This window comes from Cetorhinus maximus, chromosome 7 (genome assembly GCF_964194155.1).
Source record: "Cetorhinus maximus chromosome 7, sCetMax3.hap1.1, whole genome shotgun sequence".
Taxonomy (NCBI): domain Eukaryota; kingdom Metazoa; phylum Chordata; class Chondrichthyes; order Lamniformes; family Cetorhinidae; genus Cetorhinus; species Cetorhinus maximus.
This window is the reverse complement of record NC_135885.1, coordinates 15,135,214-15,156,884: the sequence shown is the minus strand read 5'-3', so window position 1 is coordinate 15,156,884 and position 21,671 is coordinate 15,135,214. Positions and strand designations below refer to the sequence as shown.

The 21,671-nt window shown below is 42.8% G+C and overlaps 1 protein-coding gene across 3 annotated transcripts in view; it reads right to left on the bottom strand.

Moving 5' to 3' along the window:
- Nucleotides 1-21,671, bottom strand: part of asmtl (acetylserotonin O-methyltransferase-like) — a 116,568-nt gene that overhangs the window by 17,295 nt on the left and 77,602 nt on the right. For all 3 annotated transcript variants that reach the window (XM_078545093.1, XM_078545094.1, XM_078545095.1), the window contains exons 4-8: nt 18,457-18,504; nt 14,052-14,116; nt 11,607-11,671; nt 10,036-10,144; nt 3,549-3,984 (exon numbers count right to left, since the gene is read on the bottom strand). In XM_078545093.1, the coding sequence (XP_078401219.1) occupies nt 3,549-3,984; nt 10,036-10,144; nt 11,607-11,671; nt 14,052-14,116; nt 18,457-18,504 (723 nt within the window). The remainder of the gene's footprint in view (nt 1-3,548; nt 3,985-10,035; nt 10,145-11,606; nt 11,672-14,051; nt 14,117-18,456; nt 18,505-21,671) is intronic.

Sequence of the window (21,671 nt, the reverse complement as noted above, 5' to 3'; positions counted from 1 at the left end):
ACCTTTCGCCAATCCAGGGAATTTTCGAAAATTAAAACCAATGCATCAACTATTTCACTAGCCACTTCTTTCAAGGCCTTAAGGTGAAGTCCATCTGGACCTGGGGATTTGTCAGCCCGCAGCTCGACCAATTTGCTCAATACCACTTCCCAGGTGATTGCAATTTTTCCCGAGTTCCTCCCTCCTTTCCATTTCCTGATTTACAGGTATTTCTGGGATGTTACTTGTGTCCTCTATAGTGAAGACCAATGCAAAATACCTGTTTAATTAATCCGTCATCTCTCCACTTTCCATTATCAATTCCACAGACGTACTTTCTATAGGACAAAGCTCACTTTGATAACTCTTTTCTTATTTAAATATCTATGGAAGCTCTTACTATCCATTTTTATATTATTGGCTAGCTTTCTCTCGTGCTCTAATTTTTCCCTCTTTATTAATCTTTTTGTCATTCTTTGCTGTTCTTTATATTCTTTCCAATCTTCTGACCTGCCACCCATCTTTGTGTAATTATATGCTTTTTCTTTAAGTTTGATACTGTCTTTAACTTTTTTAGTTAACCATGGATGGTGGGCCTTCCCCTTGGAATTTTTCTTTGTCATTGGAATGAATCTGTTCTGTGTATTTAGAAATATCCCTTTAAATGTCTGCCACATTTAAGAAGTATTTGGATGTGCACTTGTGATGCCATGGCATACAAGGCTATGGGCCTAGTGCTGGAAAATGGGATTAGAATAGTTAGGTACTTGTTTGATCGGCGCAGACTCGATGGGCCAAAGGGCCTTTTTCTGTGCTGTAGACCTCTATGACTCTATGACACTGAACCTCTACTGACCTATCCCTTAACCTCTAAGATAAAAGCAAAAAACTGCGGATGCTGGAAATCCAAAACAAAATTAAAAATACCTGGAAAAACTCAGCAGGTCTGGCAGCATCTGCGGAGAGGAACACAGTTAACGTTTCGAGTCCGTATGACTCTTCAACAGAGTCCCTTAACCTCATTTGCCAGTTCACTTTAGCTACCTCCGCTTTCATGCCTTCACAATTGCACGATTCAAGTTTAAAATACTAGTTTTGGACACACTCGTTTCTCCCTCAAAATGAATGCAAAATTCAATCATATTATGATCGCTGCTACCTAGGGGTGTCTTCACTATGAGGTTATCAATTAATCCTATCTCGTTGCTCAATACCACGTCCAGCATAGCCTGCTCTCTGGTTGGCTCCAGAATGTGCTGTTCTACGAAACTGTCCCAAAAACATTCTATGAATTCCTCATCTACACTAACTTTGTACATCTGGTTTTTCCAGTCTATATGGAGATTAAAATCCCCCATGATTATGCTGTACCTTTCTGGTAAGCTCCCATTATCTCTTCTTTTATACTCTGTCTTACCGTGTAGTTTCAATTAGGGGGCCTGTACACCACTCACATAAGTGACTTCTTGCCCTTATCATTCCTCATCTCAACCCAAACTGCTTTTATATCCTGGTTTCCTGAACTTAGTTCATACCTCTCTAATGTGCTAATACTATCATTAATTAACAGAACCGCCTCTCCAACTTTTCTTAATTTCCTGTCCATCCCAAATGTCACTTATCCTTCAATATTCAGGTCCCAATCTATGTCACCCTGTAGCCATGTCTCTGTAATGGCTATCAGATCGTACTTATATATTTCTATTTGCATTATCAGTTCATCTGTTTTGTTTCGAATGCTACGTGTGTTTAGATACAGAACCTTTAGTTTTGTCCTTTTATTATTTTTGTAGTGTCTAGCCTTATCTGATTTACTCAGAATTGTACTTTCTGTCCCTTCCTGTCACAGTCTGTTTATCATTTCCCAGATTAATACCTTTCTCTTTTGCCTTGACTCTACCCTTTGGTTTACCACATCTTCCCAAATTTGATCCCTTGCCCCTACTATTCAGTTTAAAACCCTCTCTATTTCCCTAGTTAGGCGGCTCACGAGGACACCAGCCCCAACACAGTTGAGGTGTAGACCGTCCCAAGGGTACTTTCCCCAATACTGGCGCCAGTGCCCCACAAACTGGAACCCACTTCTCCCACACCAGTCTTTGAGCCATGCATCCATTCCCTAATCTTATTTGTCCTATGCCAATTTGCACATGGCTCAGGCAATAATCCAGAAATTATTACCTTTGAGGTTCTGCTTCTTAATTCGGTGCCTGGCTCCTCATTCTGACTATGCAGAGCCTCCCTCCTCATCCTGCCTATGTTGTTGGTACCTACATGGACTATGACCACTGGATCCTCACCGTCCCACTGCAAGTTCCTCTCTAGCCCTGAGCAGGTGTCCCAAGCCTGGCATCGGACAGGCAACACAGCCGCCTGGACTCTCGCTCTTTGCTACAGAGTACAGTGTCAATCCCCCTCAATATACTGCCCCTTACTACCATTACGTTCCTTTCTGCTCCCCCCACTTGGATGGCTTCCTGTGCCATGGTCAGTTTGCTCATCCACCCTGCAGCCCCCAATCTCAGCCAAACAAGCTGAAAGAACATCAAACCTACTGGACAATTGCAGAGACTCACACTCCTGCCCTCTGGGTCCCCTTACCTGCCTCACTCGCAGTCGCACCATCCTGTCCCTGACTACTGACCAAATCAGAAGACCCTATCCTAAGTGGTGTGACTGCCTCCTGGTACAAAGCATCCAGGTAACTTTCCCCCTCGCTGATGTGTCGCAGAGTCTGCAGCTCAGTCTCCAGCTCAATGACTCCGAGCCGAAGTTTCTCAAACCGCAAATATTTTCTGTAGACGTGTTTGCCCTGGATCACAATGTTATCCAGGAGCTCCCACATGCTGCAGCCTTGACACATTACCTGTCCTGCCATCCTTAAGGCGTTTTAAATAATTACTTAATTATATTAATCACTTATTTATGTTGCTTTCTTATAACTTTATCACCAGTTTGTGTGCTCTTTTAAAACTTAGGGATAGAATAGAACTTAACCACTTACCAGATAGTCAGTAAACAGCTAGATCCTTTCTTTGTAATAAAGCAAGAACCAATTTCTCTGGGGTGAGAAAGACAGGAGAAACGAACACGTCCTCCCCCTCCACTCCCTCACCGAACTCCCCTCTCACCAAACTCAGTCTTCAGTCAGTTAGCTCAGCTGCTCTCCATTTGTCCAGAAACAAGACTGAACTGTCCATTACTCCCGTGTGAGCTTGGACAGCAGACTATTTAATTCTGGGGGTGGGGCATCTCAGTCAAGGTCAATCTCATGGTTAACTTGGGTGTATGCATTTCTCGCCTTCCAGCAGGAGTCTCTGGATCGAAATGTGGAGAGGAAAAATTGGCTGATTCTCTTCCTATGAAAACCAGAGAGGCAGAGGCCTATTAGAGCGTGCCTGCTGCCTCAGCTGACTGAACATCGAACTTAAATCAAGCTCAAGAACATTCCAGCTTATGGGTTAACGTTACAGACAGGCAATGCTTTCTCCTTTTCGAGCACCCGTTGAATTGCTTTAATACCTTCAAAATAAAATATGTTCATGATTTAATCTACCTCCTCTCATTACCTTTGATGCTTTAAAAGCATCCACTAGGTCTCCGATTTTATGAAGCCACTTTACATTCATCTCATTAACGGTAGAGGCATCTGGTAAACGGTGGAGCAGTTCCGCTGGACCCCTTGCCACAGGAATACGGTTTGGTTTCACCATGCTCAGGCCACTTGCCACCTCTTCTGATGCTGCAACTTGGTCAGATTTCAGCTTCTTTTCAGCTGTTCCACTCCCCTTGTGGTTTTCAGAGTCATGCTGAAGATCACTGAGGCCTTCCCAGCTTGGAATGGAGTGGTCTGCGATACACTGACTTACAGGTGGGTTGTAGATTTCACCCAGCTTCTTGCAGAAGTGATTTAAGGGAAATCCTACAACATTCAGGAAGTCACCATGAACATATTCAACTAGCATTCCACCAAGCGCCTGGATTCCATAGCCACCGGCCTTGTCCCTAGAAGAATAAGGAGCAGAATACTTCATGAAGAACTACTTGTCAAATATATGGTACATAGCTTTTCAGAAACATTATGAAATAAAAATAAAAACAAAACTGAAAATCAGAAAAAAAAATTACAGAAGTGCTGAATTTTATTTATTCATTCATAGGATTTGGGCATAGCTGGAGATGCCAGCATTTATTGCCCACCCCTAACTGCCTTTGAGAAGGTGATGGTGAGCTGCCTTCTTGAACTGTTGCAGTCCCTGTGGTGTAGGTACACCCATAGTGCTGTCAGGGAGGGAATTCCAGGATTTTGACCCATATTGGCAATATATTTCCAAGTCAGGATGGTGAGTGGCTTGGAGGGGAACTTCCAGATAGTGATGTTCACATGTGTCTGCTGCCCTTGTCCTTCTAGATGGTAGCTGTCGTGGGCTTACAAGGTGCTGTCTAAGGATCTTTGGTGAGACCCTGCAGTGTATCTTGTCGATGGTACATACTACTGCCACTGTGCGCCAGTGGTACAGGGAGTGAATGTATGTGGATGGGGTGCCAATCAAGCAGGCTGCTTTGTCCTGGATGGTGTCAAGCTTCTTGGGCGTTGTTGGAGCTGCACTCATCCAAGTGGAGAGTATTCCATCACACTCCTGACTTGTGCCTTGTAGATGGTGGACAGGCTTTGGGGAGTCAGGAACCGAGTTACTCACCATAGGATTTCTAGCCTTTGACATACTCTTGTAGCCACAGTATCTATATGGCTAATTCAGTTCAGTTTCTGGTCAATGGTAACCCCAGGATATTGATAGTGGGGATTCAGCATTGGCAATGCCATCGAATATCAAGGGGCAGTGGTTAGATTCTCTCTTGCTGGAGATGGTCATTGCCTGGCACATCTGTGGCGCAGATGTTACTAGCCACTTGTCGGCCCAAGCCTGGATATTGTCCAGGTCCAGCTGCATACGGATATGGACTGATTCAGTAACTGAGGGGTCACGATTGGTGCTGAACATTGTGCAATCATCAGCGAACATCCCCACTTCTGACCTTATGATGGTCATTGTTGAAGCAGCTGAAGATGGTTGGGCCTAGGGCACTACCCTGAGGAACTCTTGCAGTGATGTCCTGGAATTGAGATGATTGATCTCCAACAGCCTACAACCATCTTCTTTTGTGCTATGTATGACTCCAACTAGCAGAGAGTTTTCCCCCCGATTCCCATTGACTCCAGTTTTGCTAGGGCTCCTTGATGCCACACTCGGTCAAATGCAGCCTTGATGTCAAGGGCAGTCACTTCCACCTCACCTCTGGAGTTCAGCTCTTTTTACCATGTTTGAACCAAGGCTGTGATGAGGTCTGGAGCTGAGTGACCCTGGGGGAACCCAAAGTGAGCAGGTTATTGCTAAGCAAGAACCACTTGATAGCACTGTTGATGACCCCTTCCATCATTTTACTGATGATCGAGAGTAGACTGATGGGGCGGTAATTGGCCTAGTTGGATTTGCCTTGCTTTGTGCATACAAGACATACCGTGGCAATTTTCCACATTGCCAGGTAGTTGCCAGTGCTGTCAATGAGTATCTGAAAAACAGGCTAACACTCATCAAACCATCGTCAGATGGGAATACACCATCAGATATTATCAGCGTTTTGACACAAGGTCAAACACAGATATTTTGAGTAACACGGAGCTACAAGACAAGCCTTCTCACCTACAATTGTCCATGGTAGTGAGGGAGCTATCCCAACAGCATTTATAAAGCGTGGATAATGTAGCAAAAGGTCCCAACATTCTACACAGGGGCATAATCAGGCAAAAATAATGCCAAGCAAAAGGCGGCGATATGAGGATAGGTGACCAAAAGCTTGATCAAAAGTGCGTATATGAAGATCCCAAAACAAAAATGTCCCTTGGAGATGCAGAAATGTTTAAGGAGGACATCCCAGAGCAAACAGCCTAATGGCTGAAGGCCTGACAGCCAATGCTCCTCAAAAAAATAGATTCTCTTCAGTATGACTCATAACACAAATCTTCTCTGATCGCAACAAGAACTTACACGACCTCAAAGGTAGTGATCCAGAGAGGTGGTCACACCGCAGGCTAAGAGTCCACAGGCAGGAAGGGAATGGGTGACCACCAGGCAAAGCAAGAGGACTAGGCAGGCAGTGCAGGAATCTCCTGTGGCTATTCCCCTGCAAAACAGATATACCGCTTTGGATACTGCTGGGGGAATGGCCTCTCAGGAGAAAGCAGCAACAGCCAAATTCGTTGCCCACTGGTTGGCTCTGCTGCACACGGGAGGAGTAAAAAGCGTGGGAATGCAATAGTTATAGGAGAGTCAATTGTAAGGGGAATAGATAGGCGTTTCTGTGGCTGCAAACGAGACTCCAGGATGGTATGTTGCCTCCCTGGTGCTAGGATCAAGGATGTCTCAGAGCGGCTAGAGGACATTCTGAAAGGGGAGGATGAACAGCCAGTGGTCATGGTACACATTGGTACAAACAACATAGGTAAAAAAAGGGATGAGATCCTAAAAGCAGAATATAGGGAGTTACGAAGTAAGTTGAAAAGTAGGCCCCTTGGGGATGAGCGACCATAACATGATAGAATTCTACATCAAGATGGAGAGTGACGTAGTTGATTCTGAGACTTGGATCCTGAATCTTAATAAAGGAAACTACGATGGTATGAGGCACGAGTTGGCTATGATGGATTGGGAAACGTTACTTAAAGGGGTGATGGTGGATAGGGTGATGGTGGATAGGCAATGGCAAACATTCAAAGAACTCATGGGTGAACTGCAACAATTGTTTATTCCTGTCTGGCTCAAAAGTAAAACAGTAAAGGTGGCCAAACCATGGCTTACAAGGGAAATTAGAGATAGTTTTAGATGCAAGGAAGAGACATACAAATTGGCCAGAAAAAATAACAGACCTGAGGATTGGGAGCAGTTTAGAATTCAGCAAAGGAGGACCAAGGGATTGATTAAGAAGGGGAAAATAGAGTACGAAAGTAAGCTTGCAGGGAACATAGAAACTGACTGTAAAAGTTTCTATAGGTATGTGAAGAGAAAAAGATTTGTGAAGACAAATGTAGGTTCCTTACAGTCAGAAACAGGGGAATTTATAATGGGGAACAAAGAAATAGCTGACCAACTAAATACATACATTGGTTCTGTCTTCACAAAGGAGGACACTAATAACCTAACAGAAATGTTGGGGAACAAAGGGTTTAGTGAGAGGGAGGAACTGAAAGAAATCAGTATTAGTAGGGAAATGGTGTTGTGGAAATTGATGGGATTGAAGGCCGATAAATCCCCGGGGACTGATAATCTGCATCCCAGAGTACTTAAGGAAGTGGCCCTAGAAATAGTGGATGCATTGATGGTCATCTTCTGAGATTCTATAAACTCTGGAACAGTTCCTACAGATTGGAGGGTAGCTAATGTAACCCCACTATTTAAAAAGGGAGGCAGAGATAAATCAGGGAATTATAGACCAGTCAGCCTGACATCGGTAGTGGGGAAAATTCTAGAGTCCATTATAAAAGATTTAATAGCTGAGCAGGTGGAAAATAGTGGCAGAATCAGACAGAGTCAGCATGGATTTACGAAAGGGAAATCGTGCTTGACAAATCTACTGGAATTTTTCGAGGGTGTAACAAGTAGAGTTGATGAGGGGGAGCCAGTGGATGTAGTTTATTTGGACTTTCAGAAGGCTTTCGACAAAGTCCCACATAAGAGATTGGTGTGTAAAACTGAAGCGCATGGGATCGGGGATAGTGTATTGAGATGGATAGAAAACTGGTTGGCAGACAGTAAACAAAGAGTAGGAATAAACGGTTCTTTTTCCGAATGGCAGGCAGTGACTAGTGGGGTACCGCAGGTATCGGTGCTGGGACCCCAGTTATTCACAATATATATTAATGATTTAGATGAGGGAATTAAATGTAATATCTCCAAATTTGCAGATGACACAAAGCTGGGTGGGAGGGTGAGCTGTGAGGAGGATGCACCGATGCTACAGTGTGATTTGGACAAGCTGAGTGAGTGGGCAAATGCATGGCAGAAGAAGTATAATGTGGATAAATGTGAGGTTATCCATTTTGGTAGCAAAAACAGGAAGGCAGATTATTATCTGAATGGCTATAAATTGAGAGAGGGGAATGTGCAACGAGAACTGGGTGTCCTTGTACACCAGTCGTTGAAGGTAAGCATGCAGGTGCAGCAGGTGGTAAAGAAGGCAAATGGTATGTTGGCCTTCATAGCCAGAGGATTCGAGTACAGGAACATAGAGATTTCTTGCTGCAATTGTACAGGGCCTTGGTGAGACCACACCTGGAATATTGTGTGCAGTTTTGGTCTCCTTATCTGAGGAAGGATGTACTTGCTATAGAGGGAGTGCAGCGAAGGTTTACCCGACTGATTTCTGGGATGACGGGACTGACATATGAGGAGAGATTGAGTCGATTAGGATCATATTCGCTGGAGTTCAGAAGAATGAGGGAGGATCTCATAGAAACCTATAAAATTCTAACAGGACTAGACAGGGTAGATGCAGGAAGGACGTTCCCGATGGTGGGGGAGTCCAGAACCAGGGGTCACAGTCTGAGGATATGGGGTAGACCATTTAGGACTGCGATGAGGAAAAATTTCTTCACCCAGAGAGTGGTGAGCCTGTGGAATTCGCTACCACAGAAAGTAGTTGAGACCAAAACATTGTATGCTTTCAAGAAGGAGTTAGATATAGCTCTTGGGGCGAAAGGGATCAAAGGATATGGGGAGAAAGCGGGAGTAGGCTATTGAGTTGGATGATCAGCCATGATCATAATGAATGGTGGAGCAGGCTTGAAGCGCCGAATGGCCTACTCCTGCTCCTAGTTTCTATGAAACATGATGGACATTTCAGAGAAAGAAGTACACCTTTGGATACAAGGTCTTAAATTTCATGAAATGGATTTGTCAGCACAGAAAGTTGTGTGGGCTGCATATCATGTGCACTAAACCCTGGCTAAATTCGCAGAGTGTGGTCCCATCACATAAAGCTCTGCACTAACTCAAAATTTACATGAAGCAATGCTGGCCATTTAAGGATAAACTTTCATTCACAATACATCTTTATTGGCATGCGTTAGCCATGGCTAAGCACTCTTGCCCAAATCAAGAGAGCGTGGGTTCGACGTCCACTCCAGAGACTTGGACACAAAATCTAGACTGACATGCCAGTGCAGTACTGAGGGAGTGCTGCACAATCAGAAGAACTGTCTTTTGTTTGAGATGTTAAACTGAAGCCCCATCTGGCTCTGTAGGGTTAATATAAAAGATCCCATGGTACTATTTGGAAGAAAATTGGGGGAGCTCCCTGAAGTGTCCTGGCCAATATTTACCCCACAACCAAGATCACTAAAACAGATTGTTTGATGAGAAGAGAAATGTTTTTCCCTCAGAGGGTTGAGTGTCTTTGGAACGCTCTTCCTCAAAAGGCAGTGGAAGCAGAGTCTTTGGATACTTTTACGGCAGAGGTAGATAGATTCTTGATAAGCAAAGGGGGCGAAAGGTAATCGGGGTTAGGCAGGAATGTGGAGTTGAGGTTACAATCAGATCAGCCACGATCTCATTGAATGGCGGAGCAGGCTCGAAGGGCTGAGTGCCCTACCCCTGCTCCTAATTTGTATGTACGTTCGTATCTATGATTATCACATTGATGTTCGTGGTTGTCATGTTTCCTTCACTATAACAATGACTACAAACATCATAAGTACTTTATTGGCTGTAAAGCACTTTTGGATGCCCTGAGGTTGTGAAAGGTTGTGTATGTTATTTTGAACATAATATATACTATAGTTTTATTTGGCTAGCTGAAGGAACTGGTGAGAAATTTTCAGTTTTTGTTTACAGAGAGTTGTATCTGTGGCCATTCAACTCTTAGAAGCAGCTGGGGTAGAACACTGCTAACTAGAACATGGGCAAAAGGCCTTTTTTTTTTGTTTACTAAAATGGGGGACTCTGCAATATCATACTCTTACACTGGCCTTATCTGTGGGTATAGGAATGCATCTGCACGTACATTGGCTCACCACTGTGAATGTACTCCCAGAGAAGTTCTTCAGACAGATCAGAAAACTTTACTTTTGTTTCTTCATAAAAGTCATCAATTTTGGTCTCCAATTGGTTATCTGGAACAATAATGTTGATTTGCATTACCACTTCCAGTTTCTCTACCTCTTGCACTTGGGGTTAAGTATTATGCTAATATATTAATCACATATTGAGCGGTGTCAAAACGCCAACACCGAGTTCAGTGAAAAATAGGCCAGTTCTCTCAATATGAGCATAAAAGATATTCAAATCACACAAAATCATTGCACTCTGTAAAGTAAAAACTTTGAGATGAAAAACACCATTACAGTCAATAGTTTCAGACCCATTCTATTTCTTAAAGGTTTCATTTTCAGTAACGACTTAGCACATTAAATATCCCGTTTAACTCATGAATAGTACTGTAGTAGCTAGCATAAACAGAGTTTATGCTTGCCCCTGCATCAAGTTCTGCAGATGGGAATAGAAAGCAACAAAGGTGCCCAGGCAGACTAAGTGAATGGGAAAAATCACAGCAGGTGGAGCTCAACATGGGGTAGTGTGACATCATCTGCCATGAATACAATAAAGAATGGTCAGAATATTTTCTTAATGGTCAAAGACTGGGAGCTGTGGAGGACCAAAGGGATTTAGATGTGCGTGTGCACAAGTCACTAAAAGCTTGTACACAGGTGCAAGATGTAATCTGAAAGGACAGTGCAGTGTTGGCTTTCAGCTTGAGAGGGCTGGAGTACAAAAGTGAAGCTTTAGTTATACATAGCTTTGGTCAGGCCCCACCTAGAGCATTGAGTTCAATTTTGCACACTGAACTTCAGGAATGATATATTGGCCTTGGGAACAGTACAGCACAGATTCAGCAGAAAGATAATACGGGTTAAATTATGAAGACATATTGCTTAAACATGACTTGTATTTCCTTGAATTTAAAAGGTTGAAGTGTGATCTAATCAAGATATTTAAAATGAAGAGAGATAGATAGAGAGAAATAATTTTCTTGGGGGTTGGGGCTGGAAATTAAAACAAAAAAGGGGCCGGAACAATAAAATTAGAACTAGGCTATTTTACTTCCCAAAAAGGCCATGGATACATCAGTGACTGAGATTAACAGATAGTTTGATAAGTGCATCAAGGATACTGAACAAGACAGGTAAATGGAGGTGAGTGCAGATCAACCATTATCTAATGTTGAAGGGTCATGAGGACTCGAAACGTCAACTGTGCTCTCCTCTGCAGATGCTGCCAGACCTGCTGAGTTTTTCCAGGTATTTCTGTTTCTGTTTTTGTTTTGGATTTCCAGCATCTGCAGTTTTTTGCTATTATCTAATTCAATGGTGGATCAGGCTCGAAGGTCTGAGTTCATGCCATCCAGGTGTATGGAATTTTGTTTTTAATTTTCTTAAAATCACTAAATGGTAATTAAACGACATGAATGCAATGACAATTCACAGAACGTATTGGAAAATGCCATTCTCAAAGCATAATAAAAAAGTAACAAACAATTAAACAGGCAATTCCACGGTAAACATACAAATACATCACCATTTTTGCAGCTGCATTGGATGATTACAACCCCGGTGAAGACACTATGCTCTTTATTGCTCAGTCTAAATAACCAAAAAAAAAACACAAAACATTACAACAAATTGCAATAGATGCACAAGGCCAGAAAGTAAGAAGTGCTAAAAAATTATTACAAAAGCAAAATATTTCAGATGCTGGACAGACCTGACATGCCAACTCTGCTTCTCTCCCTTCAGATGCTGCCAGACATGCTAAGCATTTCCTTAAAAATTAACTTGGGTGCATTCGCTCTCCTCATCTCCTCTTCAGCTTTTGATAATCAACCACAGCATCACCTTCTAATGCTTTGCCTCCTTTGTCCAGCTTACTGGGTTTGCACTCAATTGGTTCCTCTTCCTTTTACAATTGAAGCCACAACATTTTCAGCAATGGCTTTTCTTTCCACCTTGGCACCGTCACCTCCTGACTCTCTCCAGGATCTATCCTCCCCCCACCCCCAACACTCTCCACCCTTTCTCACCTACATACTGCCCCTTGAGGTCAGTCTACAGGGAAAAAAGCAGAGGAGTGGCATGACGTGAATTGCTCCTTCGGAGGATCAGCACAGAGAGCACAGGCCAAATAGCCTCTTTCTATGCTGTAACAATTCTACGATTCTATGATTAAGCTGAGCCAACCCAGATTCATGAAAGAGAAATTGTGTTTGACAAATCTATTACCCCACTTTTTTGCGGATGTAATTTGCAGGATGTATAAGGCAGGACCAATGAGTGTAGTGTACTATATTTGATTTTGCAGAACATATTCAATAAAGTGCCACACTAAAGATTATCATGGAAGATAAGTGTTCCTAGAGCTGGGGGTAATATATAAGCATGGATGGGGGATGGGTTAATGGACAGAAGATGAAGGGTAGAAATAAATGGCACATTTTCAGGTTGGCAAGCTGTATGTAACTAGTGGGTAACCACAAGGATCAGTACTTGGGTCTCAGCAATTTGCAATCAATACTACTAGCTTAAACAAGGGTACTGGGTGCAATGTATACAAGTTTGTTGATGATACAACATTAGGTTGGAGAGTAAGTGATGGGGAGGATGCAAGGAAGCCACAGAGCGGTGTTGGCAGGTTGAGTGAATGGGCAAGAACATGGCAGATGGAATACAATGTGGCAAAATATGAAAATATTTGGTAGGAAAAATAAAAAAGCGGAAGATGTTTTGAACGGTGATATACAAGGAAAAGTTTGCATTCAGAGGGACCTGCTGTCCTGGTACATGAATCACACAATGTTAACAAGCAGGTACAGCAAGCAATTAGAAAGTCAAATGATATATTACTTTTTTGTTAGAAAGGAACTAGAGTATAAGAGTAAAGACATTTTACTACAATTGTGCAAGGAATTTGTAGGCCAACTTGGCACACTGTGTATCATTTTGGTCTCCTTACCTAAGGAAAGGCCCTAGGAGTATTGCAATAAAAATTCCCTGGTTCCTGGGATAAGAATGGTTGTCCTGTGAGGAGAGACTTGGGCCTATATTCCTGTAGTTTAAAGGAATGAGGGGTTATGTAATTGAACCAACTAAAATTGTTAAGGTGTTTGACAGGGTAGATGCTGAGAAAATATTTCCCCTGAGAAGAATCGAGAACATGGGGTCACAGCCTCAGAATAAGGGGTCAGCCATTTAGGACTGAGATGAGGAGAAATTTCTTCACTCAGAGTTGTGAATCAGTCATTGAGCATATTCAAGACACATACCAGTGTATTTTTTATGTGCTAAAGGGATTAAAGGGATATGGGGATAGATTGGGAAGGTGAGGTTGAGGTAGAAGATCAGGCATGATCTTGTTGAAGGCCCAAATGGCCTACTCCAGCTCCTATTTCCCATGCTCAGTATGAAGCTGAACTTTCAATCCCATAACTTTCCATCAAAAGATGGCCTAGTTCTATTTTCAGTAACATCATATGCCACACCCCTACCTCAGTCCATCTTCTCCTGAAACTTTCATCTATGTGTCTGTCAACTCCATATACAATGATTCCAGTGTTCCCCCAGCCAGTCTCCTGTCCTCCGACCTTTGTAAACGTCAGCTCATCCAAAACTCTGCTATCTGCATCTTATATTGCATTTTCATCCTCATGTTTAAATCCATTCACAGTCTTGTCCCTTCCCACCTTTCCTCTAACTCTGATCTTTTGAGCATCCTGCCATTGGCAGCCATGCCTTAAACTGCCTCTGCTCTGGCATTCCCTGCCCAAAACCTTTCAACTCACCTCCTCCCTTACTAATCCCCTATTTGACCTTGTTTTTCAGCAGCCCCATCCCAAGTTTCACCTCCTTTGGCTTTCTATGAATTGATGTCTAATGAAGCCTCTATGAAGCTCTTGTTTTGTCTCTACATTAATGCATATTTATGTAACACTTATAATCTGCCAGATACAGGTAAAGAAGAACAACAAACCTCGACAGCATAGTGTGTGCAGCTTGTTTATCTGCAGGCTTCTCAAGAATGTCACCGTCAATAGACTGAAAAGGGGAAAATAAAATCACAAGCACCTCTAATAAAGTGAAAAGTAATCGCCAAGAAAAATTTCACATCACCCAATCTTTCACAACTTTAAGAGGACTATTTGTACAATAATTAAAGGTTCTAAAACTTCGGCTGGTGTGTGGAAGGGGAGATGGGGCAGTGTGTGGGAAGGGAGATCAGCCTGAATGCTATCCAATGACCCCTGTTTACAAGTGCACATGTATGTACAGCAGTCAAGGATGGGCTGAATTGCTCAATATGAGATGCTGATACTCAAAATAACTTTCTTTAGGGGGGAGGTTAGCATGTGTAAAACCTAAAGCACAACATAAGAACAACAAGCAGGCTGTTCACACTTAGATGATGGCTGATCCAAAGCTGAACACCATCTATCTGCATTGGTTCTGTAACTCTTAATACTCGTGACTAAGAAAATCTATCAATCTTAGTTTTGAAATGTTCTACTCAATAGTTTGTTTAAGAGTTGGAGGGGGTGGTGAGAATAGGTACTGCCAGGTTTCGATTAGCCTTTATGCAAAGAAGTGTTTCCTGATATCACCCCTTAATGGCCCAGCTCTAATTGTTAGGTTATGCTCCCTTTGTTCTGGACTCTCCGACCAAAGGAAATAGCTTCTCTCTATCCACTCTATCAGCATTTTTCATCGTCTTAAAACATCCTAATTAGATGGTTCCACAGTCTAGGGAATGCAAGCCTAGCCCATGCAACCTGAGTTTATAATTTAATCCTTTTAGCCCCAGTTTGGCATGCTCATGGGCAAGAGCAAAGGCAATAAGATAGAACTTCACTATTGGATCTTGTCCTTTTCACAGTAAACTGTTTTAATTTACCTGATCACTGTCCAACTTTGCCAACATTATCAAATTAGAAGCAGTATTCTAAAGAATCAAGCTGCTCATTTTTAAGTCATAGCACTATAGCACAAATCAGATTTGGAAAGTTACAAGCAAAACAAATTTTCAAAGTAGAAAATGATAAGGATACGTGTGCCAGCTATATTTTAGTTTAATAAAAACAATTCCTGGATCATAACTCAAAAATTAAAAAATGCTTGTGTATGAATATGACAGAATCTTGAAGCAAAATTTACAACTGTTCCCAAAACGAAAGCATGTAAGGTGAAAAACATCATCTACTACCTGCAAAACTATGTAGGACTGTAGAGATTTACAATACAGGACAGGGGTTTGAGGGGGTTGGGGGGGGAAACCAAAATTAATCGCTCTGGGCTGCATTCCACAGATAAGTTTGTATTTGTAACTTCTGCAAATATTTACCCACTTTTCCCTGGAATCAGTCCAGAGCAGGCTTGTCCAACTGGTAGCCCAAGGGCTGAGTTGTGGCCCCCAGAGTGATTCTATGAGGCCCCGGGGCCAGTTTTCAAAATGCCGGTCAGGCAGGTAAGCAGAGTAGAAGATTCTGCAAGGAGCTGCTCTTCCAATCACAGGCCATTCCTCTGCCATTAGTGAGCCTATCAGCATAAAATATGGGAGAGAAACAGTCTGTGATTGACAGAGCAGTGAACACCAGCAGCAATGAGTTTGCCGGGGGGGGAAGGAGAGGTTTTCTTTCAGGGGGTGGACCAGTGCCAGGGGCCCGACTGGAGTGCCAGGCAACAGACAAGGCTGCCAGGGGCTCTGGGGAAAGAGAGGCTGGCTGACAGGCCAGGAAGTGAGACGCTGTGGAGCCTGGAGTCAGAGGGTGGGCGGGGGGGTGGGGTGATGAGGCTGGGTGGTGGGAGTGGGTGATGAGGCTGGGTGGTGTGTGTTTGAGAGTGTGGGAGTGGGAGTGAGAGAGAGTGAGAGAGAGAGTGAGTGAGAGCACGTGTGCGTGGCAATGTGTGTGTGTGTGTGTGTGTGTATGGGAATGGGTGTGTGGGAGTGAGAGTCCGTGAGTGAGTCACAAAGTGAGTGTGTTTGTGTTTGGGAATGAGAGAGTGTGAGTGACTGTATGGGAGTGAGAGAATGAGTGTGTGTGTGGGAGTGAGAGAGAGGGAGGAGAGAGAGGGAGGAGAGAGAGAGGGAGAGAGTGAGAGTGTGTGTGTGTGAGAGAGAGAGAGGGAGAAAGTGAGAGTGAGTGAGTGAGAGTGTGTGTGTGAGAGAGAGAGAGAGGGGGAGAGTGAGAGGGTGAGTGCCTGTTTGCCTTACTCCTAGTCTCAGGTTTCTCACTCGCTCTCACCACCACACTCCAACACATACATACACCCATTCACAGTGAGCGAGGGTGACTGAGTGAGCACCTTGAGACTGGGAGTGAGCCCGACACCCACACTCTGACCCTCTCACACTCTGGTCATTTTTATTAATTATTATTCTTTAAACTTAATAATTTCTTGCTGATACATTGCTATATTTTTGTTCAGCAAATGTTTCTTCTCTTAATCCCTGAACTTTTTTTTGAAATTCTGTTTGTCATCCCAAACTTTATGGGCAGGATTTTACTGTCGACAAGTGGGGGCGGGGCCCGCTCGCCGCAGGTAAAACAATTGAGGCCATTGACAGGGTCAATTAAGCAATTAAAGGACCTGCCCGTCCAATCTTAAGGTTGGCGGGCAGGCCAGGAGCCCCGGCGGCAACTAGAAAAAACATGAAACCTCATCCACCGGCGGGATGAGGTTTCATGTAGGCTTTAAAAATTTTTAATAAAGATTGTGTAAAAATTATGGACATGTCCCAACTCATGTGACATTGTCACATGAGGAGACATGTAAGGGAAATTTTATTTTTCTAATTTTATCTTTCTTACATGTACAGCCGATCTCCCTGAGGCAGCACTTAGCCTCAGGGAGATGAGTGCGCTCTTTCGTGCGCATGCGCGAGAGAGCGCACTCTTGATTTTGGGAACCCCCCACCCTCCCTGCGGATGTCACGCTGAGCAGGCCTTAATTGGCCCACCCACGTAAAGTGGTGTTGCGCCTCCAATCGGCCCATCAACTTCCTCCAAAGGGGGGAAAATTCTGCCCTATCTTTCTGAAATTTGCTAATCAGCCCCTTGAGTGAGAAAAAATGGAAATGCGGGCACTCCCCCCCCCTCCCCCAAGCAAAAAGGTTGGATAAGCCTGGTCTCTACAAAGCAGCTTGCTTATCATTCAGTTCTAAAGAAGTGTTTACACTGGACTCTTGTGTACCAAGGCCAAACTCTGCTATATGTATCCTATACTGCATGAAGTTCTTTTGACCCCAGTTCTTGTTAATTTACATTGGCTCCCATTCCCCACTTAGAACTTTCATCCTCTGGATTAAATCCAGTCAGTTTTACCCCTTCCCACCTTTCCTCCAACTCTGACCTTCTAAGCATCCCGCCATTGGCAACCATGCCTTAAGCTGCTTCTGCTCTGGCAATCCCTGCACCTCACCTCCTCCCTTACTAATCCCCTATTTGACCATGTTTTTCAGCACCTCCGTCCCGAATTTCACCTCCTTTGGCTTTGTCAATTCATGTCCGATTAAGCCTCCGTGAAACAGCTTGTTTATGATTTAGCTCTAAAGAAGAGTCTACATGGAAAACATTTCTCTTTATGGATGTGATTAGTCTGCCGTTGGTTTTCAGTTTTTATTTCAAGTTTCCAGCTTTGGGAGTTTTGGCTTTCTAATTTTTTTTACTTTGCTTAGTTTCAATTCTGTCTAAATGATTAACCTGAACAGTAATCAAACAGACATAGTTTGCAACGCTTGCTGTTATTCCGTTCAGAAAATTTAACTTTCATTGTAATTGCAGACCACTGTCACATTAGTACTTTGCCTTTGAGCTGGTTCATTTTTTTTATTGTCACAAGTTTTTAGATATATTTCTTCTGAAGGACTAATAGTTTGTACTTTCAGAATTCAGCCCAAGTTATTTTACATGTGAATAACCACAATTAAAACTTAATGCAATCAGATGAAATTCCAAGGCATCGGCCTAGCACTACAAGCTATAAAGATTAGATTAAAAGGGAGAGAAAACATTCAGAAAGGGAAAGAAACAATTAACATCTAAAGTCTTCTAGGAACATCTGCTATCTGCAGGAATGAGGATTCAGTTTTAATTGTTCCCTTTCTGGGCTGGACAGGCTGAGACACATTGAAGGAACACAAATTTTGTCATTAAAAGGGTTCTTACATCATTAAGCACCAGCTCCAAATTACCACAGTGAGTTTAATTTATTTCAGTAACTTAAATGCAGCAATTCCTTGAAAATAATGAGGGTGATGGTGATTTAAAAAAAAATATACATTATTTCTGGGCTGATGTCCATTAACTAAAATTCAATATGAGAATTCAAACCGACAAATCAGGAGATTTTTCCTGCAAGTTCCATGTTCTACTTTAGCTTACCACAATAGTGTCTGCTCCAATTACGATATCTGGAGTCTTGAGGTGTTTCTGTTGGAGAAGGAAAATTTAGATTCTCTCATTGCCTTTTTTCCAAGAAGGATATTAAGGTTAAACTTCACTTTATAAATTTAAGTAATTATTTTCTGGCAAAAGCTATCCCAATTGGTAAAATAGTTTATCATTGCAGTTTTTAAAAATATATTTAAAAATAACAGAGGTGTTGAATAAAACTGAGAACTAATACTGTAGGTTTTTTGTCAGACAGCCATTATATTTGGTGGTGTCCGTTACATTTTGCCTCTTCATTACTGTTCAGTGATAGATTTCTATGCAGATATTTTAACCCTTTGCTAAGAGTTTGATGCACAGCAATATTTACATAGACATAACAACTCAATACAAGGAAACATCTCAAGCCACTTTACACAATTATTTCCTTTTGAAAGGCAAATTACTTTTCAAGTGAAAATTAACTGATAAAATGTCCTCTATTCTTAATGAAGAAATACAGCCTCTACCAGCAGCTCCTCCCCAATCAGTGTGACACTTTCCAATCCCCAAACTCCTCAAGATACTATCAGAATGGACAAATGACTGCCAACAATTTGCCTCAAATTTGGTTACTTGTGGTTACTCAGCCAGATGTTAGTGTGTCCAACACTCAATTTATACAGAATTCACATAGGGCTGGACTTTGTGGGAAAACAATGGTAAGGCTACCAGCGCTCACTGTTATTCAACTGTAAATTACACAGAAACTGCCTGCGACCGTGCATACGAAGTTAAGCACAAAAATTAAGAAGCTGCTGTTCGAGATTCTCTACTCTGCCGGTTTTATTAACACAGTAGGCAATTTATACTCAAAGTCAATTATATCGCTTCTCCACCCCCCCCCCCACCTCCCCCCGCCCCCCCCTCCACCCCCCTGCCCATTATACTGGTTTGGGATTGGGAAGACTCTTCAAATTACACAGAATTCCAAAGGTTCAACACCCTCTGAGTGAAGAAGTTTCTCCTCATCTTTGTCTTTAATGACCTGCCCTTTACTCTGAGACCGTGTCCCCACCCCCAGTTCTAGATTCATCAGCCAGGGGAAACATCCTATCTACATCTACCCTGTCACGCCCTGTAAGAATTTTGTAAGTTTCGATGAAATCACATCTCATTATTCGAAACTTAGGCCCAGTTTCCTCAATCTCTCCTCATAAGGCAACCCTGCCGTCCCAGCAATTAGTCTGGTGAACTTCCGTTCCCCTCCCTCTGTGGGAAGTATATCCTTCCTTAGATAAGGAGACCAAAGCTGTACACAATATTCCAGGTGCAGTCTCACCAAGGCTCTATGCAACTGCAGCAAGACACCTTTATTCCTGTACTGAAATCCCCTTGTGATGAAGGTCAACATACCGTTTACTTTCCTATTTGCTTGCTGCATCTGTCTGCTATCTTTTAGTGACTCATGAACAAGGACAACCAGGTCCCTATGGACCTCAACACTTCCCAACATCTCACCATTTCAGAAATACTCTGCCCCCCTGTTTTTTCCTACCAAAGTGGATAACTTCACACTTATTCGCATTATATTCCATCTGCCATGCTTTTGCCCATTCACTTAGCCTGTCCAAATCCCCTTCTTGGTCCCTCAGACTAAAGTAAGCTTTGGTCCTTTAGAAGCAGAGACAGGAGAAATTTTCATGGGGAACGAGGAGGTGGTGGAAGCATTGAAAGGGTATTTTGTGTCTGTCTTCACTGTAGAAGACACAAGTTCCATACCAGAAATAGATGATCACCTAGGGGCTAAAAAGAGTGAGGAAATTAGGGGAATTGATATCAGCAGAGATAATTATTGGAGACACTTAGGGGGCTAAAATCCGACAAATCCCCAGGCTCTGATGGCCTACACCCTAGGGTTCTTGGGGGGGGGGGGGAAATGGCTACAGAGATAGGGGATGCACTAGCTATGATTTTCCAAAATTTTTTAGATTCAGGAACAGTCCCATTAGATTGGAACTTGGAAAATGTTGCATTGCTTTTTGGGAAGGGAGGGAGAGAGAAAACAGTGAACTGCAGGCTGTTAATAACAATCTAACATGTTCCCTTACTACTGCGTCCTAGTATTTCTGTTTTCTTTCTCCCTCCCTTCTTGAAAAGTGGGGTTGCATTGCCACTTTCCAGTCTGCGGGAACCTTTCCAACCTTTTGAATTTTGAAAGATAACTACCAAAGCATCCACTAGCTCTATTGTCACCTCCTTCAACACTCTGGGATGTAGTTCATCTGACCATGGGGATTTATCAACCTTGAATCACATTAATTTTTCGAGTACTACCTCTTTATTCATAATAATTACTTTCAGTTCCTCATTTTCACAAGACACTTGTAGTTCTAATATTTTCTGTATGTTCTCCCATGGAGACAGCTGCAGGGTAGTTGTTTGGTTTCTCTGCCATTTTCCTATTCTCCATTATGAATTCTCCTGTCTCCACCTGTAATAGACCAGCATTTATCCTAACTAATCTTTCCATTTTCACATACCTAAAAAAGTTTTTACAGTCCGTCTTTGTGTTACTCGTTAGCTTGCATTCATATTCTCTTTTCCCTTTCTTTCAGTTTCATGGTCCTCCCTTGCTTAATTCTAAATTGCTCCTAATCCTCAGACTTGATACTTTTTCTGGCAACCCTATAAGCCACTTCCTTCGATCTAATGCAATTTTCTTTTGTTAGCCATGGTTGATTCACTTTTTCTGTTGGGTTTTTGTATCTTACAGGAATGTATATTTGTTGTAGGCCATGGAATACTTCTTTAATTACTAGCCATTGCCTGCCTACCGTCAAATTTTTTAGGGGAGAATTTTCCCCATGTTGGACAGGCTGAGCAGGAGCAGGAGGGCGTGGACCCGATCACCGCCCGCAATTGGGTCTGCGCTGCCATTTTACATGGGTGGGCCAATTAAGGCCCACCCAGCATAATGCGCGGCTCCTGAGGATAGCTGGAGTGGGTGGATGGCGACGGGAGTGCAATGACCGCCGGGTCCAATGGCGAGTAGGTAAACTTATTAAAATTTTAAGAGACACAGGGGCTAGTCAATCCTTAATGTTATAGGATAATGATACTTGTTGTTCAGAGGGAGTATTGCACGAACAGGTGATAATAAGTGGGATTCATGGAGATGCTAAATCTATTCCATTGTGGAAGGTAAATTTAAAGAATAAGTGGAA